Raw genomic sequence first — 15,559 nt, 5'->3', positions numbered from 1 at the left:
ATGGGAGCTACAGCTTGTAAATAAAATCTCTTAAATCCCACCGGGCAGAACAGCAGACTGAAAAGACAAAAACTCAAAATGAAAAAAAGTTCAACGTCAGAAATAAACAATACTTACTCCCAAAAGATTATGTATGAAAAATGGCATCCCTCCAGAAACAAACGTGTTTTATTGGTCTCATCATGCTAATGTGTTTCAACGTAATCCATCATCACACCATCATACACAACATGACCATCCAAGTTTTTGAACTGTTAGGGTTGCTGAGCAAATAAATCAATTACAGAGTGGTTGATGAATACAACATGCTGAAATTGTAACACACCACTATAAGACATCCATCAAACTGACAAGACGCGCACAGGCACACACACGTACACACACATGGTCGGCCTCCTGTCCTGGCGTGTCAAGAGGCCGTTGACCTCCACTGAGCTCCACTTCCTGTGTTCCTCCCACCAGAGTCCCAAGAGAGAAACTCTAAGCTGACAACAACCTTCATCCCTGTCTTTTAACCATCCTCCTCCTCCTGTCAATGTCATCCTCCCTCATTTCTTACTCGTGGCATTTCCTTAACATCCCCCTCAGATCAACCCACATCGTTGCACTCTGAGGTGATGTGATTTATTTCAAAGGACATCAGATGTCCTCGTAGCACATTCCTGCCTGCAAATGCACAAATAATTCACAGTAAAGCTTGATTGGAAACAATAACAGTGAAACCCCTTGCTAAAGTACATTATCTTCAGTGTAAAGTGAGCCAGGCACAGGCCTGCCTCTGGATCCTGTCTCAGTGTTTCTTCCAGTGCTGCCATGCTGATTTTGGCAGCAACTGCTGCAGCAAACTGAGGCTGTGCATGGGCCTGCCTGGACCCCTACCTGGGTCAGCCACCACCAAGACTGAAGAGATTAAAGGGAGAAAGTTGGTACCCAAAGAGAGGATGTGTTGAGTAGGATCAGGTCAATATGGCATGTGGCAGTATGGTGTGCTGAAGGTTGCATGTAGACACATCATCCTGAAAACACACCACTGGGTGATGTCAGGCCTGTCAAGGGTGATAATGATATATCGTATTTTTCCATTTTTGTCTGTTTTTCTATCTTATCCCTCTGCAGGATCTCTATCAGAGCAAATTGAGGTATTTTACTGGCTTGGTATGATGTCATGTCCATTTCCAGTTCCTTGTTTATTGTAATTTATCGCACTCTTAGTACACAAACTAAAACCGCAGCCAGCAGTCACAGTTAATGATATCCAAACTGTCAGTGAAAGACAATAAATAGATGAACTCCAAATCCTCTTCAAACAAGCAATATCAGTATTATTTACAAATGTGTGTACCACAATCTTTACACATGTTTTCTGCTAAACAAATCTCCAAATATGCACAAGATGTGTGTAGAAATGCACAAGAAACTGAATGTAAGTGATTTTTATCAACAAGGTAGGAGTCTTAGGCTTCGAGAGATGGAAAAACAGAAAATACACACACATTCACACATTTGTGTACATACTTACAAATTGCATAGACATTCACAAATCTACACATAAACATTGCAATACAGTTTGACAACTCTCTTGCAAATATTACTACAATAATGGCAAGCTGAGTATACTGAATCTTGAAAATTACACATTTAAAGTTGAAATGCATAATCAAATCCATGTCAAATAAAGCTTAAAGGCATACCATTGAACATAAGATTCATGTTTATGTTCAATGTTAGTTGTAACTCATTGTGTGGATCCTTGTCCCACACCATCACTGTCTTGCATGTATTATTGCTTTAATGTAACACAATATACAGTAAATTAGACTTCTATTTGCTGCATTGCTACTAAATAATAATAATAATTTAAAAAAACAAGCTAATTGCAACTACAGACTGGATAATCAAACCCTCAGTGTTTCATACTGAAGAAAGGGAACAAGAAGAGGACTTGAAGAGGACATAAAAAGTGATGTGGACATGATGCTAATATGTTTCTCTTCATTGATAGTCACATGGTGAGCTGCAGCAACGAAAAAGTTGAACTCTGTATGGAACTGATCCTGAAGTGTGCATGAAGTGCTTTTGTTGCATCAGTGCAGTTTGGATGTGACATTAACTGTCGATAAAGAAATGAAGAGTTTTAAAAACTTAAGTGTAGAGAAATGCCTCTGAGCAAAATCAGCAGACAGATAGACCTGTTCACTGGGGCTGTAGTTGAAGTGGCTGTTAAAAGCTTTGAGTAATCCTCTTGGCCTCAGCAAGTCCTGAGAGGACAGAAAAATATTCGTCTGAATGAAATAAAGATGGAAAAGGCAGACACCTCATCAAGTTTCATGTACAGAGGGCAACATGAGGCCAACTACATGTCAGCCTGGGGAGAAGACAGAGAGAGAGAGAGAGAGAGAGAGAGAGAGAGAGAGACAGAGACAGAGATTATGTCAACAACTAGTGAACCAATGGAGTGCACTGTGAAACAAGAGGCCGATAGAATGGCCTGAATATAAATCGACATGTTTCAAATCACAGACTAGACGTAGAGCGAGTGAAGTAAAGTGCATGAAGAGGACATGAAAAAAGAGAGAGGAGGAGAGGGAGCTTGCTTGCGTCATGGATCGCTCTCACTAATATACCCTGACTGACATTAAAAGGCTGTACCCAATTACTGGATGGTATCCAAGCCCTCACACAAACTCTCACACACATGCTGTATGAGCAGATGTATGCTCACAGGCATGAACACACACATTCGCACAGGCAGATTGCTCTGGATTTTGGAGATTACGTTACTCGTATTTTCTATTCAAGGGTGCTGCCAATATTCTGTGTCCGTGTTTTATGTATGCCCATTTTCTTTCCAAAATAATACCACTACAACTCCTATTATGCTGATAAAAGAAACACACTCCCACCAATCTTCTATGCACACATACACATGAGTCAGATTCCACTGAGATGTAATGGTCCATGTTTTAGGGGCCATGTCATGTTGACCGGGCCTGTTGCCTGTCTGACAAACATACTTTTACTTTCCAAAGCAAAAACACACGGGTCACCTCTCCCTCCACACTCATCTGCTTGTCCAGATGCTACAGCCTCCCTTTCCTGTCCATCACACGTCAGGGAGATCTGCAGAGGCTGCTGCATTTCTGACTGACAGACGACCTGTCTGTGAGTGGATGTGTAGTGTGTTGTAGTGAGATCAGCTTTTACTGCTCACTGGATCTGGGATATGAGTTGTTTTTATGCTATATGCTACTGTCTCAGTTCAGTTTTGTTATTTGAATGTAAAAAGTAGGAGGCTCAAGGGATGGTGACATCTGTCAGCCACTGTGCTCAAAAACTATTGAATGATTTTGAATTTTAGTACAGACATTCTAGGATAATGTATCCTACTGACTTTGGTGATCTCCTGACTTTTTCCTGTAGTCCCATCAGCAGGTTGACATTTATTGTACATTAGTTGTACAATGTGTAGTAAACTAGAAAATTTCGAAAGAAATTTTGAGTGTGCCTGACTCTGGCCCCGTCGCTCCATACTGACACTGCACAGTAAATTCAGTACTAGAAAATTCCCGCAGAAATTTTGAGAGTGACGAGTGGGCTGTTTCCAGGGGTCTGTATTCAGACTTCCCTCCTTCCTTTCATCGTTTTTTCCTTCCTTCCTTACTTCCTTCCTTTCGTTGTTTTTTTCCTTTCTTCCTTACTTCCTTCTCTCCTTCCTTTCGTCGTTTTTTTCCTTACTTCCTTCCTTATTTCCTTTTGTTGTTTTTTCCTTCCTTCCTTCCTTCCTTCCTTCCTTCCTTCCTTCCTTTCGTCGTTTTTTTCCTTCCTTCCTTACTTCCTTCCTTACTTCCTTCCCTCCTTCCTTTCCTCGTTTTTCCTTCCTTCCTTACTTCCTTTCATTGTTTTTTTCCTTCCTTCCTTCCTTCCTTCCTTTCCTCCTTCCTTTCGTCAATTTTTTCCTTCCTGCCTTACTTCCTTCCCTCCTTCCTTTCGTCGTTTTTTTCCTTACTCCCTTCCTTATTTCCTTTTGTTGTTTTTTTCCTTCCTTCCCTCCTTCCTTTTTTTGTTTCTTTCCTTCCTTCCTTACTTCCTTCCTTTCGTTGTTTTTTTCCTTCCTTCCTTACTTCCTTCCTTACTTCCTTTCCTCCTTCCTTTCGTCAATTTTTTCCTTCCTGCCTTCCTTCCTTCCTTCCTTTCTTTCTTCCTTCCTTCCTTCCTTCCTTTAGTCATTTTTCTTCCTTCCTTCCTTCCTTTCATCGTTTTTTTCCTTCCTTCCTTCCTTTCCTCCTTCCTTTCGTCATTTTTTTCCTTCCTTCCTTACTTCCTTCTCACTTCCTTTCCTCCTTCCTTTCGTCGTTTTTTTCCTTCCTTCCTTACTTCCTTCCTTACTTCCTTCCCTCCTTCCATTCGTCGTTTTTTCCTTCCTTCCCTCATTCCTTTCGTCGTTTTTTCCTTCCTTCCTTACATCCTTCTCAGGCATTTATTGAAGTCTCATTGATCCACAAATACCTGACAAGCTGAAGAACCAAAATCTGTTAAAGTATCTGTTGAAACACATTTCTTGCTCACTTGTAATTCTTCATGATGTTTGTAGAAGACGAGCAGCAGAAATAATACATCTTGTATAACTTGTATTCATTATCAACATGATGAAAATCCATCAATCTGAACTTACATTTACCAACACCTGCACCAACACTGCAAAGTCTGTTACATATTCTGACTTACAAAGCTTAGTAACACCACAAGAACCTGTCCCTTTTAAAAAAAAAAAAACAACAACTTCCAGCTAGCTCAATCTGCTCTGTGCAAACTGACGCTTGCTGCTCGTGGCATCTGAGCATTTTCTGTGGAGCCAATCGGATTGTCACTTCTGAAGCAGACTGCTGCGCTTCTGGTGAGGTCTGAAACATTGACTAGAATGACCATCATTAGCATTAGATCTGTGCCTGGTAAAAATTGGCCTTTAAACATTAGTATATTGTAGAATATGTAACAGACTTTACCAGGCATCAACTCAGTAGTGTTCTGTGCTGTCATGCAGAATAAAAGTTGACAAAACTGGTGCTTCAATATTCAGTATTCATCTGTAAATCAAACACCATTTATATACATTGATTTCAGCTTTGAAACCAAATAATTTAAAGCCATGCATTATATGTCAAACACACAATATATTGGCATCAACATCATAATGTGGCAACTCAACGATACCTCGCAACATCAGTTTGTAAGCAGCCTGGAAATGTATAAAATATAGTGCCAAACCCCAACTTCTAACTAGCTGACGTGCTAGCAATTAACGTTAGCACTAATTTTAGCATTGGCCACTAATGTTAGCAATTAGCATGTCTAACGCGCTAGCTGCTCTGCTGTCTCTGTCTGTCATTTTAGACAGACAAGTTCAAATTAAGTGCCAATAACTGCTAAAATGGCCGCCACTCGGCTTCTGCCTGCTGGCCCCTCCCCCCTCTCCTCCTTCAGGCAGCCTTGAGGTTGCCAAGCAACCAGGACCAACTCTAATCAGCAGAGCAGTTACTGCACCTGTTAGAATGTCAGTTGGGAATGCTGACAGAGACAGAGAGAAAATGCTGAGACCATCCCTCGAAGAGGAAGGATCTCTGGCCAAACCGTATTTCCAATCATTGAACCGGCTTAACTTTGAGCATCCTGAGTCCTTCCTGAACGTCTACATAGTTGTTTTGTGTCGATAAATGAAGAAATGTGCCATCTACAGCAATTCAGAGAAAATGTTACTTCTGCTTTCCTCCAGAAAATTTCACGCCTTTTTAACATGGCGGTCTATGAGGCTGTCGATGGGTGTTGCTGCTGCATTTTTGCGTCTCCCGCCAAAACTGTATATCTGACAGCTTTAGCAGGCGAATGTGAGTGAGACGACAAATTTTCCTACGTTTCTAGCTATAAATTATTTCTGTAGCTTGACATTTGCGGCCACAATCCCAGTTTACAAATTTATTTTTAGACAAATTTTCCTCTCTAGCGATGACATCACTCATCCTAGCTCTCGAAAATTCTTGCAATACACACCCATTAATTTTTTTGCCGTGGTTTTTGGCGATTTTTGGCAAAACCGTTTGCCGAAACTCTTAGAAAAGTCATAGCACACCGATCCCGGCCGAGCCACACGTTTTGATACCTGTTTTGTGTGTGTGCGACAAAAACTCTGGGAGGAGAAGTGAGCAAAAAAAACGGCGTAAGAATAATAAGCAGAAGAAGCGCGGTGGATAAAGACACTTGTAAACTTATCAGTTTACTTTTTGTTGTTTTATCATAAAAAGTGACTGCACACAATGACAGACATGAATGGTGTCCTCAGAGTCATTCTGTCACTGTTTGACATTACACCGTATTGCTTAACTGAGAGAACAAAGTGCATTTTATGGTCTGAATATTGCTTGATCACCATTTGTGAGAAATCCTGAATTTAGCAACATTTATCACTTGTCTCTACAGAATAATTTTTATGTAAGGTAGTATGAGGCCAGAGATTTATGTGGCATTTATGTGGATGGTAAAAGAAACTGTATTCTGTCATATCCTCCTCAGTTTTCTGACTGTTGAATGAGTATTGAGTTGTGATCAGCCTAGCAGTGTGGGTCACTAAAGTGGGTACTACTAAACCAGATCGACTTTTTGGTGACACATGCAAAGGTATGGAGTTCCCATCCAGGACAGAAAGTCTTAAACCAACTTTGATCACTGACAGACTGATTGACTTATTGATTGATTGACTGACTGACAGACTGGCTGAATGAGTGACAATGTTCCTCCATGCATTCACTCGACTTTCTCCACCTCAGCTCCATGCCCGGCCTTATCCATCCCTCTCAACACTCCCAGCTACAAGCTGCAGATTAAAGCTGCCCTCATCTGGATCTCATCAGTTTAAGCCTGCCTCACCGTTTTATAGGTTATTTTTCATTCAGGAGAAGGAGGGGGGGATCTCAGAGTGATTTAGGGTTACACTGCATGGAGGCTGGAGGAGAATAAAAGCAACTTGTTGTCTTGAGGGGGAAGTGAATAAGGCAGCATGCTAAATCCCCTGTGGTAACAGCATGCAGTTTTTAGGACAGGAGTCCTGCAGTTTTTTTTACTTTCTTTAAGTGTGTGTGTGTGTGTGTGTGTGTGTGTGTGTGTGTGTAATATTTGTTGCCTGTACTGGTCCAGTTCGTGAGACATTTCCTCTCTCTTTTTTCTGTAATGTCTGTAACATGTGGTGGATTGTTGTGGGATGTCTGGAAGACTGTCATGGCCAAACACCATAAATCAATTTCGAGAGAAATTGTTGCCCAATATTCGTTGCACAATGAAGTATTTCAAAAATACTGCATCCACAGAGCTGTTACAAACTCACATCAGAAGAGAAGAGACTGTAAATCATTTAAAAACATGACTTAAAAGGTTTTAGTTGATTATTTGGACTGGCCTGGGGACAAAGCGGGAAATAACCTGAATGAGGTAGTAGGAAGTAATGTGGATACTCTTCCACATTTATTTACATTTATGAGTGGACTTCTTGAAACCAGGAGAACAGACCAGAAGCTCTCAGACAGATGGAGTGGCAGTCTGCTGAAATGTTTGCAAGAAGTGTTTGCAGTAACTTTACAATATATAAACTGGCCACAGACATGGCAAAGGAACAACCAGAACAAAATATTTAATTAAACTGTCAGAAGTTTTCAGTATATTGCATGCCACCAAACCTGAAGATGAAAAGATGAAGATGAACTGTTAGACTATATAAGGATCCAGGATGGTGTTGTCTTTATTCAACAATCCATAAAACTAAACCACTGCACCTACAAATGCCTCCTTTATGTATTCATACGCATGAGAGTGGTATCAGTCTAACTTTCTTCTTAACTTTTTTTTTTTTTTAACTCTTGAACTTTTTCAGGAGGAAATGCTGTGACGGATTCAGGTTTGTGATGGGCCAGTGTATACCTGAAAGTAGGTAAACCATACACACTGTCCTCCTACATTTGGCTGAATGAACTCTCATATCTGATTCACATGCTCTGATATAGTATATCAATTACAACAGTTTATAGATTAAAACAGACTGCACTAAACATGTCCTGGAGACCAGATTTGCCTATTTGGACCTCCAAAGAAGTCCAGATAATGAACATATTATGGTCGACTATTATCTGTTATGGAGTAATTATGTTTAAGGACTTGTTTTAAATCATTCCAGTGAATAAACAACAAAAAACATAGATAACTGCCACATTTCATGTGTTTGATCTGATAATTGTGAAAATTAGACTTACATAATGATGATCAGAAACACTTGTGAACAACAATGACAGACATGTTTGTGGTTGTTTATAAGCATCAGTACTTGAATATAGATTGTAGTGTGCTTTCACTGAAGAACAGTGATTCACATTGGCCACTAGAGAATGCTGTTCCTCTATGAAGGTACTGTAACAGACTTTTAAAGATGCATCTGTGTCTGAGAAATCATATTGTCTAATCATTTGTGTGTGTTTGTGTGTATCCATATATACAGCATATACAGATATTCTGTAAATTGTGCTCTGAGGCTCGACAGTGTTTACATTAAACCTTGTTGCATGAAATGTACTTTAGATATGAAATGACATACTTATCGATAGATGGAAATAGGATTTGTAGTGAAAAATTATACATAAATTTATATATATAGATATATACTGTTAATAAATTGTGTTGTTGTGTGTCAGAAAAAGTAATAATTCCACTTTATGTTTATTATCAAGATGATGGTTGGTACTGTTGTAATACTAGAGTGCATTATATTGAAAGGTGTTTTTAATATTCTGCCAGTCTCATTTAGGTAAACACTTCTCAGTATAAGTTCAACACCACAGCAAACTACAACCTCAATAATAAATATGTAGTTAAAGTAATTCCCATAAAAGGATCAAGGCAGAATTTATGGTAGAGTGTGCTATGGAGCTTTTGTATTGAATTACATTGTACACATTACATATATAGTCTTTTAATAGCTATGTTTTTATTGAGGCATAAAAATCCTGGGATCAGAAGAACTGTGCAGGCCCTCAGACATGTTTCTTGTGGGTTATTATTATATTGTAAGTTATTTTTCTTATTAAATTGTAAAATTATCTGGTATTCACTGGATACACACTAAAAGTTGTTTGTGTACCGTGTCCAAGTAAGCAATGGCAAGGTAACAGTGAGGCAGGACCCTGAAACCAAAGCAGCGAAACTGAATTCAGTCATCATTCTTTTTTATTATTTACGTCTGTGTTTTTCCTGCTGATACATGCGGAAATGTCTTCTGTGACTATAGAGCTGTCTGTGGGCTGACAGTAGAAGTTGTATAGGTCAGCTCCCAGTTGTGGATGTGGGAATTTATGAGTGTAAGGAAGAAGGTAATAGAGATTAATAGAGCTCTTGGGTGATTACAGTAATGTTGATTTTGTGATCCTGAATAACTTTAACATGCTCAGTCAGTGTACTCTGCCTCCTCTCTCTCCCTCTGCAGGCGTGGATGTGTGTGCGGCGTCACCCTGTGAGCAGCAGTGCACTGATAACTTTGGAAGAGTTGTCTGCACATGTTATCCTGGCTATCGCTTCGACCGAGAAAGACACCGTAATCACAAATCTCCTTACTGTCTGGGTCAGTGCACTCCCTTCTCATCTCCTGGTTAAATACTTTTGACTGTTACATGAGAGATTTCTCAGACATTTCATCATGCTACAGTCCTGTATTCCTTACTGAGGCCCACGGACATATCAGAAGAGGCTCTGCAAACACACAAAAGAAACGTCCTTATTTCTTTCCTTAGTGATTCAAAACAGCACAAACATGTCAGAAGTGATTATTCAGGATTTTTTAAACTGGAAAAACCTCCTCTTGTTTTGTGCAGTAAAGTAGTTTCTTCTTTACCAAAAAGCAATTCAGCCACCTTCTTGCCATATTTGCACCCCAGTGCCACATAATGTAAAATGCCATGCAGATGAAATTGTATAGAATAAAGTCACAACAGGGTTATTATACGTAGCTCTTGATCATAGTCTCAAAGGGTTTAACAGCTGTTACATTCTGAAAAACAAAAAACAATCTCAGATCCGTGCTGAGAGGTGAATACATGAAATAATAAAGCAACCTCCAAACTTTGATTTTATTTATTTTAATTTTTTTCTGTCTTTCTACCTCTCTTCTCTTCCCCTTCATGAAAACAGACATTGATGAGTGTGAGCAGCCAGGCGGTAACATGTGTGATCATGAGTGTGTGAACACAGTGGGCAGCTTCCTGTGTCGCTGTCGAAGCGGCTATATACTGTCACCGGACGAACGCTCCTGCATCTCTGTACACAACTGTGAGTTCATATGTTTCAGCTGAGCTTCACAGCTTTTGGATGATAATCCAGTAGCAAAATCTCAATCAGTACATAATTTCATCACTCCATCAGGGTGTTAGATACTTTCAGGCTTCCACTGTTTATTATGTTTATTCTCTCACTAATATCAGTATCAGTAAAAGATAAAAATAGATAGAAATCCATCTATGAGTATAATGATAGTCAGTCCTTGTCCCAGTCCTAGCAGTGACCAGGAAAATTGTGTTTATATGTTTATTTGTGCATGTTAACAATTGGTAACAATGTTAATGATGGAGGTGATGATGTTTACAAGGGAATGTCAATTTTACCAGTGCAGATGGCCATGCTGAAAATATGATCTAGATAAATATAGATGTGTTGTTTTGTGTTGCAGTGAGTTCATCGGGGAAGTCAGATACCTTGATGAGTGCTGGTACCTGCTCGTTGACCTGTCAGGATTTTATGAACATGAAAAACAGTTTGCTGCAGCTAAAATTAAAATTGGGCAACACACAGTCCCCCAACCAGGTGACATGTCTATCTTAGAAAGCCCATTTAAATTACTCACCCTAATTTCCTTTCCTCTATTTACTCTGCTTCGCCTTTCCTCTTTGTGTTTGTAGGTATCTGGCCTGGCCAACAGCAGTGACAAGCCATCTCTGGGGAGGACAGGAAAAAGTCCAGATAGCTCGTGTCTTCCTGGTCTTCCTGGTCCTCCAGGAGCTCCTGGGGTCCCAGGTAATGCAGATATGAAATTACTTCAGGCTTCAGGACGATAAAACCCACTGCCAAGTGCAGATATATGTGTTAGTGATAGACATAGTCCGCATCTGCAACAAAAGATTTTGCTTGCACAGCAGTCAGAATAACAGAAAGGGAAAAGAGGATACTTTGTGTGCTGAAAATGAATCAAATAAAAAAAAAGTTCTACAAGAAAGATGTGTGTAAGATTAAATCAGAAAAGGGTAAAAGCCAAAGCCATCTGAAAAAAAGGAAAAAAAGCCTTAAACTTAACGTTAGACACAGATTTTTTTTTACATGACCTAGTAGTCACCATGTAGTACTTTATCCCTCTGTCCATCTGTCCTCAACAGGACACCCAGGAGAACCAGGAAAAAGAGGGGACCCAGGAGAGAGAGGCCAACCTGGCCCTTGGGGTCCACGGGGAGACATGGGACCCATGGGTCCAGAGCCTGACCTGAAGCACATCAAAAGAGGCCGCAGGGGCCCAGTGGTAAGAAAAATAAACAATTCCATCATAATGTTGAAGTTATCACATCTGTTTTGTACACAGACATATTTTTTAGTTTACTTCCTACTGAAGCTCTGTCTTCAGGACATCAAATTGGCACTTTTAAACCTGGAGTTCACATCTTCAACGAATAAGTCGTATGAATAAGGGTCTGATGATGCTGGTTTTACGTGAGCAACCAATAAATCCACTGACGGTGGAGGACATACACTGATTTCAAACAGTGTAGTGGGATTTTCTGTAAAACTGCCAGTCCTGAACTCATCATAGTTTGTAAGATGCTTTGATTAAAAGGAGACCTGCTTCTCTGTATTTCTAAGAGCAAAAAAATGTGTTGATTGTTGTGCACCATGAAGCTTATTCCTCATATGATTAACTTGACAAACTTTCTCCTACTTGTGTCCTACTTATTGATTATACAGGGACCCCCTGGGGCACCAGGAAGAGATGGACTAAAGGTCAGGATTGCATATATTAATTTTCCTCATACTGTATGTGCTTCTCTGTGTGTCTGTGTATGTGTGTGGAACTACACTGTGCACTGCCCACTAGTGTCTACATTGATTATACAGTGATGTAAATGATACACCACAAACACTGTTAGTCCAATAATGACTATTACAGTTAACGTACTTGACATTTTAATGTCGCTAAATAGGACAATTTGTTCTTGATTTATCTGAATTTGGTGCACTGCAGTTTGGACAGCTCTTACAAAGCTGTTTCTTGAAAGTGGTTTAATTTGTATTGTTCCTCATCTACAGGGTGACAGAGGAGCTCCTGGTCTCAGAGGTCCACCTGTAAGTGAATTAATTTTTGTCATACCTTATTTTATATTCTAGGATTAATGTTAGTCTTTAAGCTTCCTCCTTCAATCTGCATTTAGCAGACATAACAACATACACACTCAAACTTGAACTGTGAATTAGTGCCATAGCCATAGTCATCTTATTTTATTTCCACGTTTCAAGTAGATATAGTAACTAGCGTTCTCAACGAGAGACAGCTTAATTTATACAAGAGGTTGGTGCACAATATGTTTTGTATCATTTTGTATGACTATAATATTCTCTTACATCCTTTGGGCCGGACACTTCACAAAAGGAAACCCAGTGAAAAATGATATGCATAGCATTTGTGTCCTAAATTCCTCAGTTTCTTTTCTCTCCTCAGGGACCACCCGGCTCCTTCGACTTCCTTCTGCTAATGATGGCTGACATCCGCAATGACATAATTGAACTGCAGGAGAAGGTGTTTGGGGAGCGGCGAGGCATCTCTCTGGACAATCCTCCTCATTCCAGCGGGGAAATGGACTTTGTAGAGTGGGGCTCTGGACAAGGAGACCTCATGCTCAATACCTGACCTTTGACAACTCACTCAGTAACAATCACTCAAACCCAGCAAAACAAACATCAAACTTGACTCTTGAAGGATGCTGGTGTTCAAAGTGCCAACATGTAGATAATTTCTCACAGCCGGGATAACCTGAGCATGGAGCCTTGATTACGCTCTCAACACTGCCACAGACAGTAAATCAGAGAGAAACAAGGATTATAAAAACAGAAATTGGACCACAGACTCTGTTAACTACTGCAAGCACCTTGTGGCTGCCTTTCATATGCTGTGGTGTGAATGAGGGATGAATGTGCAGGACATGGAGTGAGAAAAATGTAGTGAGTGCCTTTATGTCTGAGACTCTAAGCTGAACCACTTCAAACGATGAACTTTATCGTCTACATCTCTTCCTGTTCCCGAGTCTGTCCATGGAAGCTCTGCTGTCACTGACAGTTTGCCTGCAGGGCATTGGTACAAAGGACCAGGACCTTCACTGAGAGGCCTCCCCTGCACCTGTCTGCAGTATCCATCCCTCGAGTCTGAGCCCTGGAGCCGTTCTCCCCTCTGAGGCGTCTTCAGAAACTGATTCATTATTCATTCATTGTACAATCTCAATCCTCTACTGTTGCACAAAAAAACAGATGTGTTTTTGAAATTGTACAATTAGAAAACTCAAATGTTGTCAAATGCCAAGTATGTAAGGCACCCAATCTTTGGTCAGTATATTTTAAAGAATCCGCTCATATCTGCTGCTTATAAATAACATGCATATTAAATATTACTTAAAAAGGTTGTAGAAAATCAAAACTTTAAATTAAAATGATGACATGGATTTATGTATTGTGAGTTGCAGATAACTACATTTTACAGTCACTTTTATAACCCATATATCATCAGGCCAGTTGACTGTGAGTGTCATATTTTGACTTGGAAGTTTTTTGTTTTTTACTGAAGCAGCTGCCAACAAGAGCTAACTCACTGATCAATAAAGTTTTCTCTGAATCTAGATTTGAACGTTTTAAAGTTTGTTTTTTGTGAACTGATCATCAAATTTTTGAAAAGAAGTAATAAATATTATATGTTTTGATGAAACATGAAAGAATGAGTGCATCAAAAACAATACAGCATTGTCATGCAGTTCAGTTTACATTTTTCATTTTAACAGTGAAATAAATAAAGGTACTTTTGCAGATTAAACAAACAATATATAACATCTTATTTAGTGAGATTTAGAGGAGCCGGTAGATTCTGGTGCCATTGAAACAAAGCCAGTTTATATGTTAATGTAAGCTAAACTAACCAGCTGCAAATGTAGTATAGTTCACGACTATAAAACCTTGATTAACATGCTTATTTGCATGGCTCAGAGCTGCACACATGTTCTTCAACCTTTAACCAGAATCAGTAGCACCGTATTATGTTGGGGTAAATATATGTAAGGGTTTCTTCTTTTACAGTGATGTACTCCTGTTACTATATCCGACAGATCAAAGCTCTCTTTTTTAAATTTATTTTAACACTGCGGGAAAGACGAGATACACGTGTATCTTTCTCCCATTATTTTTTAAATGAGCCAGATAATTTAAAACCAATATTACCATAAGGAGATGTTGAATAAAGCTTGTCATCAAGTAAAATACCCAAATGAACAACACTCCTTTCCTCCCTCTCAACATTTAGTGACCACAATCTATTTGCAACAGTAACCTTGGAGAAACAAAGCTTTAAAATGTCATTTTTTTCTAACCATCCTGTATTCCTGCCTCTAAATAACGTGATTCTGCACTCCTGATGCCTGAAGTGAAGTGTGTCCACCAGCAGAGGGTGACAAGTCCCAGAAAATCCCCTTGAAGTAGAGCCTCACCATCAGTGTAACTCGGAATACCAACCAGGTGAGACAACCAAAGTCTCAGCAAGTTTTCACAGCACTAAATCCTAACATAATTACAATGCATAAATCTCAATATCAATAGCTTCTCAAACATACAAGTTATGAAAAATAAGTAAATCATCCTAGAATTTATGCTCTTAGACACATTATCCGCTCGTTATCCTCAGCACCGACTTCTGAACTGTAGCGTAGCTGAGTGTCATTATGAGAGGTGTAAGTATCAGAGGTTAGAGGTGAAATGCCTGGGTATAAACAGCTGGAGGGATAATTGAAGACCCCAAGCTGTCAGAGGGGGCCTGTCTTGGCTTGTACCCACCACCAAAGACATGGACACACACCGTCTGACCTTTTCCTGATGCTTTGATCAAGATGACAGATCTTCTGCTGTGGGAGTGTGTCTTTGTACTGACAGATTTAGATAAAGTAGTGTGTGTGTGTGTGTGTGTGTGTGTGTGTGTGTGCGTGCGTAATTCTAATGTCAGTGTTTACCCATATACCTATATCAATGTGTGTGCATGGGTGTGTGTGTGTGTGTGTGTGTCTGTGTGTGTTACTTGACAGGCTTCTCACCTAACAGCTCCGCCTCCTGCCGTGCGGTCACTGCTCACAGTACAGTCGTTGCCAGAGCAACCAGGATCAGGAAAAACAACATGAAACAATTTAAGAACCATGTCAGCGAGAGAAAGGCAAGAAAGTGAAAGAGATTATCTCATTTCCTTCACCAC

The 15,559-nt window shown here is 39.8% G+C and overlaps 1 protein-coding gene across 1 annotated transcript in view; it reads left to right on the top strand.

Annotated features, from left to right (window-relative positions):
- LOC104920766 (collagen and calcium-binding EGF domain-containing protein 1) overlaps window positions 1-13,951 on the top strand; it is a 34,198-nt gene extending 20,247 nt beyond the window's left edge. Inside the window, exons 3-11 of the mRNA XM_019271502.2 lie at window positions 7,916-7,968; window positions 9,515-9,649; window positions 10,216-10,353; window positions 10,751-10,884; window positions 10,980-11,094; window positions 11,451-11,590; window positions 12,031-12,066; window positions 12,373-12,408; window positions 12,782-13,951. Of these exons, the coding sequence (XP_019127047.1) occupies window positions 7,916-7,968; window positions 9,515-9,649; window positions 10,216-10,353; window positions 10,751-10,884; window positions 10,980-11,094; window positions 11,451-11,590; window positions 12,031-12,066; window positions 12,373-12,408; window positions 12,782-12,970 (976 nt within the window). The 3' untranslated portion in view covers window positions 12,971-13,951. The remainder of the gene's footprint in view (window positions 1-7,915; window positions 7,969-9,514; window positions 9,650-10,215; window positions 10,354-10,750; window positions 10,885-10,979; window positions 11,095-11,450; window positions 11,591-12,030; window positions 12,067-12,372; window positions 12,409-12,781) is intronic.
- The last annotated feature ends 1,608 nt before the right edge of the window (window positions 13,952-15,559 follow it).

This window comes from Larimichthys crocea, chromosome VIII (genome assembly GCF_000972845.2).
Source record: "Larimichthys crocea isolate SSNF chromosome VIII, L_crocea_2.0, whole genome shotgun sequence".
NCBI lineage: Eukaryota > Metazoa > Chordata > Actinopteri > Sciaenidae > Larimichthys > Larimichthys crocea.
The sequence above is the reverse complement of the archived record's forward strand: the minus strand, read 5'-3'. Positions and strand labels throughout refer to the sequence as shown.